General features: G+C 35.4%; 2 protein-coding genes across 2 annotated transcripts in view; one reads left to right on the top strand and one right to left on the bottom strand.

Annotated features, from left to right (window-relative positions):
* The window catches only part of ARP7 (actin-related protein 7), a 209,005-nt gene that overhangs the window by 68,459 nt on the left and 127,239 nt on the right, over positions 1-13,307 (bottom strand). The window contains exon 6 of the mRNA XM_089797591.1: positions 6,883-6,953. Coding sequence (XP_089653717.1) covers positions 6,883-6,953 — 71 coding nt within the window. The remainder of the gene's footprint in view (positions 1-6,882; positions 6,954-13,307) is intronic.
* Positions 3,900-5,373, top strand: LOC149542714 (uncharacterized). The gene is made up of 4 exons (XM_089797590.1): positions 3,900-4,181; positions 4,293-4,417; positions 4,512-4,788; positions 4,896-5,373. Exons 1-4 carry the CDS (start codon positions 3,960-3,962, stop codon positions 5,280-5,282), a joined length of 1,011 nt encoding a protein of 336 aa, XP_089653716.1. The 5' UTR covers positions 3,900-3,959; the 3' UTR covers positions 5,283-5,373.

The raw sequence follows: 13,307 nt of genomic DNA, 5'->3' as shown, positions 1-13,307 counted from the left end.
CAATTGATACTTTGAAATTTTGAAGCAAGAAATAAATTTCTCAAAAGAAGTTTGGGAACACCTAGCTCACGCTGATAATGATGTTGTATGCACACATATAATATGAAGTCACCATTGGAAATATTGAAGGTTGTTAGAATGGTTTTGAAACTCGACACACATAGAAGGCAAAGCAATTCCCAACAATCATACAAGAGGCTGACGCTTTAAAAGGGAAGACAAACTGTTAAACCAATAAATATTAAAGGCATCAAGTGATCCAAGACATGTGAGCAATACAGGCAAACAAGATAACTTTATCGGAGAAAAAAGGTTAGTATTTAAAAATTCATCAGTATTGACAATTTTTTCTTGAATGACTCTCAAAACTGGTAGGAGTTCTGGAATTCATATTCATCTTTGTCACCTCAAGTGGAACCATTGTTAGTGCCATGCACAAGATAAATCAAAAGTTGCTATTTAGGCAAACAAAAGGATCACTGTGGCCAGTGAAAATAATTTCACTATTAAGTTCCAGCGCAATATTAGGATCCTGACACACCAGTTAGACTATATCTTAAGGTCATCGACATTGTCAAGAACTCCAAAGACTGAAGTGGAAGATAGAACTAAAAGCCAAATTTCTATCATTATATCAAAGCTCAATGTGCAAGGTTAAAGTGATTCGGTTCCAAATCATGAATCAAAACCTGACACAGTTCCAAGAATGTTTCCAAAACATGACAAAGCACATTAAAAGAGGTTGAATTAGTTTTTAGAATCACACACCATATCAGGTGGTTAGAGCTTATTTCCTAAGCTAAATAGAAGAGTCCTTCAACAATTCTCTTTTGTTCCAACTCCCTGATGAGTCCAGAAGAAAGTGTCAACACTAAGTGCTCACAGACCTGACCAAGCGACAGTTGAAAATAATCCATAGCAAGCTCTTATTCACGAAGGAAGGTTCTTAGTGTTGCAAGGATTGAGAAATTGTAAATATTTTATCTGAATCTTTGAATACTGTTGTTTAGCATTATAGTATGCGTAATGGGGTGAATATCCAAGCTATTCTTCCAGTTACTCAAATTACTCCAATGTGATGGCAGTGCAGGAGTGCTGATCTCAAAAATAATGCATGTAAATGGCACCTATTGGACGATATAAGTATGATTCTAAGACATTTCAACCTAGAGAAAATGTTTATTATAAAATCCATAGGAAAGTGAAGAATGGGAATTTCATGATCAATTTTCATTTAAAGGTTATGAGAACCAAAAAGACTACGAGACAGAAGAGAAGGGGTTAAAGAAAGAATACTATTTACTTATAAAATCAGAGTACAGAAAGAGGGTCCAAATTTTGATCCCCCTTGCCCTATAAGGCATGAGTGAGACTCGATCAAAGTCAAAGGCCTCTTATTTTTATAGTTCTATGACGATGGAGTAAACAAGGTGTTATTTCTGAAACAATCTTTCGTAATAGAGGGGTTAGGATTTTGAATTAAAGATTAAACATGAGACAGGAAGCAAATTAAATTTGTGTGTTCATTTGATCTCTTTGTAATTGTATTCTTCCCGTGAAAATTATCAATTGCATGTGATGGCTCTATTATATCTGATTGTGTATACATGGCTCCAGATCTTTGTATTCTAACCTGCATAAGCATCTTTAGAAAGAATTAAATATTAAGAGGGAGCTGTACCTCTAAAATTAAGAGGAAAATCGCTGATTCCACAGTGACTTCTCCAACTGTTAGCGGTAATTGGTTTTTACATTTGGGCTGAAGGGAGTCATTTTTTTCATTATATTCAAAAAAGTCAATGTATTGACTAACACACTGGAAAGTGATTAATTCTCTAGAAGCCAAAATGAGATATTCTCTGCAATATTCTTGATGAAGAAATCTGTAATTTTCCAGTCTCACCCCTGAAAGTTTGAAACAATACCATTGTCCTCTATATTCAACCCCTCCCCCAGATTAACTAATGACTGGCTCTTTACTTCCCCTTATTTCAATTATTTTCATTCAAACTCTTCCATGCACGTTTAACCTTAGTTACCGGATTCGCCTGGAAAAGGCCGGATCCGGGCTCGGGTCCGATTCGGATCCGGATCCACGTATGGATCCGTGAGGATCCGGGCAGGATTCGTAATCCTGCCTGTGGATCCATAAGGATCCGCGGGCCGCGGATCCTTACGGATCCCCAGGCAGGATTACGAATCCTGTCCGGATCCTCGAGGATCCACGCGCGGATCCGCGTGAATCCGCGGCAATGAAGGAGGAGAATGCAAAAACGTGGGCCCATTATCATTTTTTAATGTTTTTTTTTTGCCCTAAAGGCCCTAAACTCTAAAAACGACCCTCTAAATCACAATGCAAGTTCATTTGCTCTCTATTTTGCTCTCTATTTTGCTCTCTCATACTTGCTAGTTTGAAGTGAAGTGCTTGGATTCGAAGGAGATCGGTTGTGGAGCTTCAAATACCTTGCAAGAAGTGTTTAAGGTATGCATTTCAACCATATTCTTGAATTCTTTCATAGATTATTGATTTATTTTTAGTTTTCCAAATTTTCAAGTTTTTGTGCAAGTGTGAAGTATGGTTTTCTTTCACTTTTTCTAGATTGCAAGAATAGAACAATGAGTAGTCAAAGCTCAGTGGGTGGGGGTGGGGCTGCATCACCAAGCTTCAAAATTGATAAGGGGTCTCCTTTATGGAGACACACAACAAGAGTTGCACAATGTCTTGGGGGTGGGGCATACATATGGAAATGTAATTTTTGCAACATACAACATAGAAGCTCCTATTCCCGAGTGAAACTACATTTTTTGGGCCCTGCGGGTGAAGGAATTCACATGTGTCAAGGTAGTGATAAGAAGGGATTACCAACTGCACAAATAGCAGCATTAGCAAAAGAGCAAGATGATGCTGATAGAGCAGTTGCAAAAGCAAAACGTGGTGCTTCCCAAAAAACAAATATACCAACACCATCATTTGATCAAACAAACACAAGAACACATCCTTTTTTGCCTATGCCAACTACAAATGATGAAGATGAAGACCCATCTCCACTCACCCGCAAGAGAGGCCCACTAGATAGGGCATTCCAAATTGAAAAGAGAGACATTGCTGATCACAAAATTGGACGTTGTTTAATTGCAAATGGTGTTTCATTTAATTTTGCTAGATCACCTTATTTTAGGGAGATGGTGGAAGCAATAAATGATGCACCCCATGGTTACAAACCGCCTGGTTATGAAAAGTTGCGCACTACCATATTACATGATGAGAGGAAAAATGTAGAGGCTCAACTTCAACCAATAAGAGATTTTTGGGTTCAATCGGGTGTGTCTATTATTTCGGATGGTTGGAAAGATTGTAGAAACCATCCATTGATCAATGTTATTGCTGTATGCCCTAAGGGGGCAATGTTCTTGAAGGCAGTTGATTGTGAAGGGCAAGTGAAAGATGCAGAATTTATTTCACGCATTCTCATTGATGCTATAGAGTCAGTGGGTCCTGATAATGTTGTTCAAGTGGTCACGGACAATGCAAAAGTTTGCAGGGCTGCAGGGATAATTGTAGAGTCTAGATATGATCATATCTTTTGGACACCATGCACCGTCCACTCTCTCAATTTAGTGATGAAAGCAATTGGCACCGAAATAGATTGGGTGAAAATGATATATGAGGAAGCTGAAGAGATTCAAATGTTTGTGACAAATCACCACATGTCACAAGCAATTTTTAGGAGTTTCTCGGACTTGGAGTTATTGAAGGTAAATTTTTATATTTAATATATAATTGAATATTATTGGATTCCACAATTATTAATTTTTGTTGTTGTTTACATTAACATGTTTTAATTTTTAAATGTTTTACTAACTTGAGTTTAACATGTTCTTAGGTTGCTAAAACCCGCTTTGCCTCTCACACAATCGTCTTGAGACGACTTGTGAAGGTAAAAGAAGCATTGAAGCATATGGTCATTAGCCCCCAATGGGGCATTTGGAAGAATTCCAATACAGCAAGGGCTTTAAATGTGAGAAGAATAATACTAGATGAGGATTGGTGGGGTCTTGTGAGTTATGTGTTGGAAATCACCGATCCAATAATGGCAATGCTTCGCTTCGCAGATAGTGATGAGCCATGCCTTGGGGATATTTATGATTCCATGGATAGTATGCTGGAAAAAATTAAAATGGTAAGTTTTACGCTCTTTTACAACAATTTTTTATTTGAGAGATATCTAGATTCTAAAGTTTAAATTGACATATTCACTAATTATAATTATTATTCATATTTCATATCTTAGGTCATACAGAGGAGGGAGAATGATCCTGAGGACACCCTTTACAAGAAGGTGGAAAAAATTGTTCATCATCGATGGAACAAGATGACCACACCTTTGCACCTCCTTGCATATGCTCTATCCCCGAGGTACTGTAGTTCTTATCAAATGTTTGTGCTTATTTTATCCAATGTTTGTGCTATTGATATTTGATAGTGTTCAATTGTCTTTTGTTATCCCCAGGTACTATAGTGCAGATGTACTTCGCCTTCCAGGTAGAGTGCCACCATTTAGAGATGCAGAGGTTGCAGATGGGTATAAGAGGGCACTAGCTAGGATATTCCAAGATCCAGAGATTGGGGCAATTGTGAGGAGTGAATTTGCTGCTTTCAACTCAGGTGAGGATTTCGACCCTATTGCCATAGCAGACCAAAGCAGGATGGGTGCCATCAAATGGTGGTACCTTCATGGGCAAGCCTTCACGTACCTCCAACCTCTTGCCATAAAGGTCCTATCCCAAGTAAGTTTGTAAAATTAAGCTTAAGGTTAACATTCTCAATTCCTTGAATTTATTATTTAATTTATTTATCTTGATTGTTCTATTGATAATTTTTAATTTCTCTTTAGGTTGCCAGCGCTTCTGCCGCTGAGCGGAATTGGAGTACTTACTCCTTTATCCACTCAATCAAACGCAACCGGTTGGCTCCAAAAAAATCAGAAGACCTTGTGTTCATTCACAACAATTTGCGCTTGTTGTCACAGAAGGATCCTAAGTACAAGAAGGGGCCCGAAAAGCTTTGGGATGTAGCACCCGAGACTCCTGATTTAGATATGACCATCCGAGATCTTGCTAGATCCACTTTGATTGATGTGGATGATGAGGAGGAGGATTATGAGTTAACAATCCCCTCTACTACTAGTGGTTTGGGTTCCTCTACTAATACAGATGCAGCACTTGCAGCTCACCAGTACCCCTCTGATGCGGATTTTCTTGAAAATCCATTTGATGATTAAATAAAAAACTTTAGTGTTGACTCTTGACTCTTTTATGAGTAAATCATGTTATAAACTTTAAGTTTAATGATCTATATTTTGAATGTTACAAGCTTTCACTTTCAGTAATTCAATGTGAATGTGTTGATTTTCTTTATAATCGTGAAAATAGATTAATTATCAATGTCATTGATCAAGTATACTAGATTCATACTATGAAATGATTTAGTTTTAGAATTATGTATATTTCTCTTTTTTTTAGTATATATAATGCATATATATATATATATATATATATATATATATATATATATATATATATATATATATATGCACGAATCCTCCACGAATCATAATTGGGAAAAAAAAAAAATCCCGAATCCACGGATCCGATTCACGTGCCCGAATCGGATTCGTGTCACGAATCGGCGACTAAGCGTTTAACTGATATTTCGCTTTGTCTCAATGTCATATTTTGTTTGCACATAATATATTATGTTAACATTCATTAACTGCTAATAAGGGGAAACTTAAAATTAAATTAATTTTTATCTTTTATGATCTCACAAACAGGGAGGAGACATTACAGTCATCCCTCCCTAAAATTGCTTGCCCTCAAGTGATTTCAGAACTAGATGCATTAAAAAAATTCTCATTCTCCCAAGTCATATCTTCCACCAGCAAGTCTTTCCACTTCACAAAGTACTCTTTGATCACATGCTTCCTAAGAGTATGTTCCCTGATTTTAATGATGGCCTCTGGAATTAGAATCAACTTTCCTTCCTCATCCAAATGCAGAAACACAGTAAAAGGAGCTGCATTGTGACCCAAAGATTTCTTCGAATGTGAAACTTGGAAACATGAACTTTTGTTTGCTTTATTTTCCCTATGCATTCTGTTCTCCAAATGATCATGATCAATGGTGAATGAAAACTGAAAACAAAGACAATCAGCAAACAGAGCATTATCCATTCCTTCATATCTTCAAAAGCAGCAAAACAACTTTCAAAAAAATACCAGGAGTATATATTACACAAAGAAAGTGTGCTTGGAGAACATTTGAAAGGCAATGCCATAAAAAATGTCTCACAAATTGTTTTTGTTTTGTGTCAATTTGGATGCTGAGCATAAAATTATAATGGTTAAGCCAAATAGAAAGTATGCATCTTGATCCTTAATGGCTGATTCTCTTGGCACACACTGGTGGCCTTTTAGCTTTCTGTAACTGACTGATATTGCATGATTAAGCCCTTGAGTGCAGATTTCTCAACTTGTTGCCACTTCCATTATGTTTGAGCAGATATTTGTGCTCCTTAACTTCATTAAAAATGCACCTTACCTTTGGCATGCACCAAGAGCCATTTAACCCTGTTCTTCATACTTAAGCAACTGTTCATATTATTTATCATGAAGAGATAAAGCATAGAGCCCTTTACAGTTAGAGATTCATTTGACTGTGTTACTATTCCAATCACAAAATAGATTAATAATGCATCAATATCTTGTCAAAAGGCTAAAAAGCAAAAAGTAAAACAAAGAATAAATTCAGTAATTCTTAAGAAAATAAAACCACATAATTAGTCTTTCTTGCAAGAGGAGGAATCCATTGGCATTCAAATACCTTTACAAGTGCAGGTCGGATAGATGATGGTGATGCTAGAATGGCTTCCTTCTGAAAGCGATCATCAAAGCCTGCAAAACATATCAGGGACTGTAACATTCTAGACAAAAACATATTTTCCCCTTCACCATATGAATGCTAGATATCAATAGAAAAAATTGTGAAGACCACAAACATTCATTATTGTAAGAAAGCAACTAAGACATTGGCAAAACCAAAGATTTTCCACAGTCAATTGAGGTTGCTATAGAAACAATATCTTCCATGGCATGCAAAATGAAGCTAAAGTATCCTATAACTTGTAGAAGCTCTTAAAAATATCAAAAGTGTAGTCACCAGACTCAGACTAAACAAAGACTCGGCAAGCTGATGGTTAACTTGGTCTTGGGCGTGGCACAGAGCAGGAACTTTTAGAAAGACATAATATAAAAACAGTATACAAAAAATATGAATTTTTGAGCAATTTATCTTACACTTTGCCAGACCTGCAGAGACTTTAAAACAGGCAGGCCTTATTTAAACCTGCATAACAAAGGATTCCCAGGGACTCAGTGGATAACTAGCATGTCTGTTATTTATGTTTTAGACAACACAGTGTTAAAAGCTTACTAGCACTAAATGCTCACATCCTAGCACTTTTAAAGAACGGAACATGAATTTAATGTGACTGAAAACCATTTCACTGTTTCAACTTTCAAATGTGGGATGTTTCACATTGAAAATGATAAAACCTTTTCGGAAAGTTTAATCAAAAAGGTATAAATGGCATTTCATGGGCTCATTTACTGTAATGCATGTAATTGATTTCTCTCTAGTGCAACTTGTTGTGACCTTTTCACATCATCACCCCATTGCAAATGGGAACACTCTCTTTTGCTTGGTAGTTTATGTAATGTCTCCTTCTCAATAATCACATGGGACGCTTGGGTAGCTTATTCATGTCATCCTGGTAGGATTATTGGCTGTCAAAACGGATGCATTTCTAGTCATGACTTTATTTATGGAGAATGGGGAAGATAAATATTATTTAATCGGCTTAATATTATTAAAGATACTCTATGTTATAAAACAAAATTATAAAAGTAAAGTAACGTTATAAAAAAATCAAATGAGTTTTATCTCAGATTGTTTAGTGGAGGTGCAACAACCACTTAAAGGGTCTTTATAAATGGAGCTTGTACTTTCCCTTGGATATTTTTATAATCTTTATGTAATATATGCCCCTTGGCCACTACAATTATTCTATTTCAATCATTAACTTATCAACCAAACATCTTCCATTTAATTTAAAAGTGGTGATTTTAATACTTCTTTGTTCACCTTGGGTGATAACTCACTACAACACCATATACTTAGACTCATACTTTGCAAACTCGGACTTAGAGAGTACTCAGCACACCCAAAAAAATTAACTCGGCAAAAATACGGAGAAAACTCGACAAAAACTCAACAAAAACTCGACAACATAAAAAGAACTAAATATGAAATTCACTTAAAAAGACATATTTTATTTGTAAAAATCAATTACAAAATGAATTAAATTAAAAATTGACATCTTGAAAGAGAAAATGTATGGTTTTGTAGCAAAAATGGCATGTGAAAAACACATTCTAACCAGCATTTTACCTGCATTAACATTTTTTGCCCCTAGATTTTTGTGTCAATAAAAATGCGAGAGTTAAGCTTGAGAGTACTCGCCCAATAAAAAAAGTGGAGTACTAAGCAACTCGAGGGGTACACAGAGAGTTTGCAAACTATGCTTAGACTTACAAGTGTTAAGCTTCCATGACTAGGGTTGTTTTCCCTGTAGGGTCTACGTTCAGAGCATAACAAAATGCAAGTAAATATAACCAACTGTAAGAGTTTATGTTTTGTTTGGCACTCATCTTCATATTGCTGATTAATCAACGTTTCAGCCCTATCCAGGAATGTCAAACACATGAGTGAATGCAAGGGCTCAAAATGAAATGGTGAATGAGCACCATTGGTGCTGAAAGATGAACTTCTGACTGTCTTCCATACATTTCAAACATCGCTCTAAAGGGTATCTTATGTTGTCAAATGTGAAGCATTGGCATAGGGCATCTTTAAATGAGTCATCATCCATTATCTCCTACCACCATGTTCAACATCACTATCATTCAAACTCTAAAATATAAGTGTCCGCTATCACTTTTCATGGCCACCTTTATGAGTTTGAATCATGGATTGTGTTTTATCTCCCTTAGTAGTCTTTCCTAAGTCCATCTGGCCTACAACTTTTACTCCTAATGGCTATGCCCAACCAATCTTCCTTTTGTCCATTACAAAAGGAACTATTATTCCAGGTGTTAACTATTGTAACTATTTTCTCCAATCTTATTTTCCTTTTCTTGAGTCCATTAATTATCTTTGTCATTGTAATGTCCCCTAAGGGGACATAAGGAAATTTACAAACATATTCATCTGATATTAAAATTGATTTATGTAAGCATAATTCAAATTTATAAAAAGGCCAATTTAATATTATAAAGCAGGCTAAGAGGTGACAAAGGAGGGATAAGACAAAAAGAAGAAGGTAGTTGAAGGATTACAACTTTGAGCATTAAAAGGAGGGAAGCTTCATTCATTTTGACATGCTTAGATTTCAGTACTGTTTCAAATATCTCTTGGTGAGATTTGGGAAGCTTTAGCTCCTATTCAGGATCTCAGCACGGAAACCCTCAAGTTGTCCTTGGTGAATCGGATGCAAACTCAGTTCAGCTCTAAGGTGGATTTGAGACGAAATTCACACCGCACTTACAAGTTCTTTCTTAGTGTTTCAATCAAACTGTAATATTGTTTTTAAGACTAGATATTTGGTGTTTATTATTGTGTTGCTGATGTATAATGCAATAACATGTTCTGAAGAATTTATATGAGCTTTACTAGTCATATTATTGTATTGTTGAATATTATTATCGTGAGCTCTAATGAGTCTATCACATTTCACACAAAATGTAAATATTCTGCTAATTTCGTGCTTTCAATGAGACTTCTAAACAATTCTTTGTTAGTGAATAATGAACTTCTTAAACTCTGATGTATGGAGGAATGATCAACCTTTATTTTGATCTGAAATAGTTGTATCTCTGCAATATATATTCGCTGGATATTGTTGCTTGAGAGAGCAAACTCAAATGTAATTGTGTGTTCTCCAAAATACAACAATAACCTCCCTAAATATCATCACTAAAGGGCATGTCCCTCAAAGGGAAATGTCCCTTCCTAAGTTGGCATTTATAATCTCTCTCGAAGTCGGCGATCTGCAAGGTAAATCATTTTAATTACTAACACACACAATGTGTTAGATTAGTAATGATTATCCAAACAACTCCTTAAGAAGTGGCCGACTCACAAGAGGAGTATATAACCTAATGCCATACGTATGATATTTAAGGTAAGAAGATCAAGTACAGTCTGCACATTCATACTTGTAGATTATCAAGTTACATACTTAACACGCCCTCTTAACTTGATAATCATACAAAGAGATACCATATCTAGCAACATCAATAAAGATGAATAAGCAAGAATTAATGCTCTATATATGTCTGAATATTATTAGTATGTAATATCATAGAACACATGATACAATGTCATATTACTAAACTTGTGATATGACAAATCACTACTACTAGTGATAAGATACAGGATAAATCTAAAGAGTAATTTAATTTCTTCATTTATCCACATTGTGACTCATAGATACTAGTATTTCTATATCACAACATGATCCTGAGTTTAAGATCTACCAAAAAATAGGATAAACCCGAAGAATACTAAAATTCTTCCTTTATCCAAATTGTGACTCATAGACATAGCAATATCTATATCACAATATGATCTTGAACTCATTTAGATCTTACAGTAGAACTCTATTGTTTAGCACATTATGTAAGAGATCAGCATCTCTAATAATGTCTTTTATACAATTGCTCATTATCTTAGAGATAATCACCTCTTAAATAATAAATACAAAATGGTGGAGCCCATCAGTCAATAGCTTGACAAATAAAATTATTTTATTAATAATCTGAAGAATACAAATGGATTACAATTCAACCATAGCAAGTCTTCTCCTAAAGTGGTCTATCTTTACTCTAGATAGAGGTTTGGTAAGAATGTCTATTGTCTAACCTAACCTGCAGTGCAAATGTATTCTAATTTTACAGAATTCTTGTCTATCATATCTCTTACATAATGGTAAAGAATTTCAATATGCTTGGACCTGTCATGAAAAACTGGATTCACTAAAAGCTTGATGGAACTCTGATTATCACAATGAATAATCGTAGGATTCATGGCTTGCCCAAATAATCCCACATGTAACTTCCTTACCCAGACTGCTTCTAGAGCGGCCATTGCAGCTGCAATGTATTCAGCTTCTATGGAGGTCTGAGCTACTGTAGACTGTTTTTTGCATATCCAAGATATCATTGTTCATCCTAAACTGAAACAGCATCCTGAAGTACTTCTCCTGTCTTTAACACTTCCACCCCAATCTGAATCAGTGAATCCATGTAAGTCTAAGCCAACCTTCTCATATTTGAGTCCAAAATTAAGAGTGCCTTGTAAGTATCTCATAATGTGTTTAACTGCAACTAGGTGAATCTCCTTTAGCTCACACATAAACTGGCTTAATGCATTAACAGCATAGCATATATCAAGACTGGTATTTACTAAGTACATAAGGGACCAAATCATCTGTCTGTAGAGAGTAGAATCTATGGAAGGTGATTCTGCAACTACTTCTTTAAGTTTAAGTAGATTAGTCTCCATTGGAGAAGACATAGATTTGCAATTCCACATTCTGAATCTCTTCAAAATGTCTGATGTATACTTCCCTTGATTAAGTATGATACTATCAGAATTCTGTCGTACTTCTAACCCTAGGAAGTAATGAAGTAGTCCCAAGTCTTTCATCAAAAATTCTCTAATTAGATCTGTCTTGCATTGATCTATAAGATGATCATCACCTATTATTAATAGATCACCAACATACAATATCAAAAATACCATATCATCTTTATCTCTTTTATAAGATAAATCTGGATCGGCTTCATTCTTGGAGAATCCTAAGCCGATGAGATACTTATCAATTCTTTCATACCAAGCCCTTGGAGCCTGTTTAAGCCCATAGAGAGCTTTCTTGAGCCTGCAAACGAAAATGTTAGGATCATGAGTTTCAAATCCTTTAAGTTGCTCTAGATATACTTCTTCTGTAATCTTTCCATTTAAGAATGTTGCTTTTACATCCATATGATGTACTTTCCATCCCTTTCATGTGGCAATTGCTAAGACTGCTCTTACAGAGGTATATTTGGCAACAGGAGCAAAGGTTTCTTCATAATCAATCCCTTCTTTCTAAGAAAATCCTCTGGCCACAAATCTAGCTTTATACTTCTCAATGCTACCGTCAGCAGCGTTCTTTATTTTGAATATCCATTTGGAAGAAACAATAGATTTTCCTTTAGGTGTTGGAACAATTTCCCAAGCATCATTTTTCATAATAGATTGGTATTCTTCTAACATAGCTTCTTTCCAAGCTGTATGTTTAATAGCATCAAAAGGATTGGTTGGTTTTGTTTTGGATAAATCACTCATGTTTTCTATATAACTAGAGAATCTTTTAGGTCTTTTGCTTTCTCTGACTGTTCTAGAAGGTGTAGCAAAGTCTTGAGATGCCTCAACTATTTTAATGGCCCAAAGTGGTCTTTGCTTTGAATTTTGAGTTCTTTAAGATTCAGATTTTGAATTTCATCTTCAATTTCTTCTAAGTTCTCCCTCTGGAACCCAGATTCACTATTTCTTTCAGAACTAGATAAAGGAGAAGGTTCTTCCAAACTTGGGGCTCTTTTGAATGCAAGATCTTCTTCAAAAATCACATCCCTACTAAGTTCTATACTTTTCTGTCCAGGTATGAAAATCCTATATGCCTTAGATATTTCGCTATACCCTACAAAAATGCCTTTCCTCCCAAAGGGTTCCAACTTGGTTCTCTTTTCTTTTGGAACATGGATATATACAAGGCACCCAAAAATCCTAAGATGACTTATATTGGGTTTAACCTTAGTAAATACTTCTTCAAGAGTTTTATCTCTAAAGTAAGAGTGAGGACTTCTATTTTGAATATAGATAGCAGTACAAGAGGCTTCTGCCCAAAGATAACATTCTAGATTTTGATAAAAAATCATAGCTCTAATAGCTTCTATAATTGTTCTATTATTTCTTTCTGCTACCCCATTTTGTTCTGGATTATAAGGAATGGTGTACTCCCTCTTAATCCTTGATTCTTTACAAAACCTTTTAAACAAGTCTAAGGTATATTCCCCTCCATTATCAATTCTAAGAGTTTTAATTTTATGTCCTAAAAAGTTTTCAGTGAACATTTTGAATTCTTTAAA

This window comes from Cupressus sempervirens, chromosome 8 (genome assembly GCF_028749045.1).
Source record: "Cupressus sempervirens isolate cs-2001-9-10 chromosome 8, ASM2874904v1, whole genome shotgun sequence".
NCBI lineage: Eukaryota > Viridiplantae > Streptophyta > Pinopsida > Cupressales > Cupressaceae > Cupressus > Cupressus sempervirens.
Note: the sequence above shows the minus strand (reverse complement) of the source record. Positions and strands in the feature narration are given on the sequence as shown.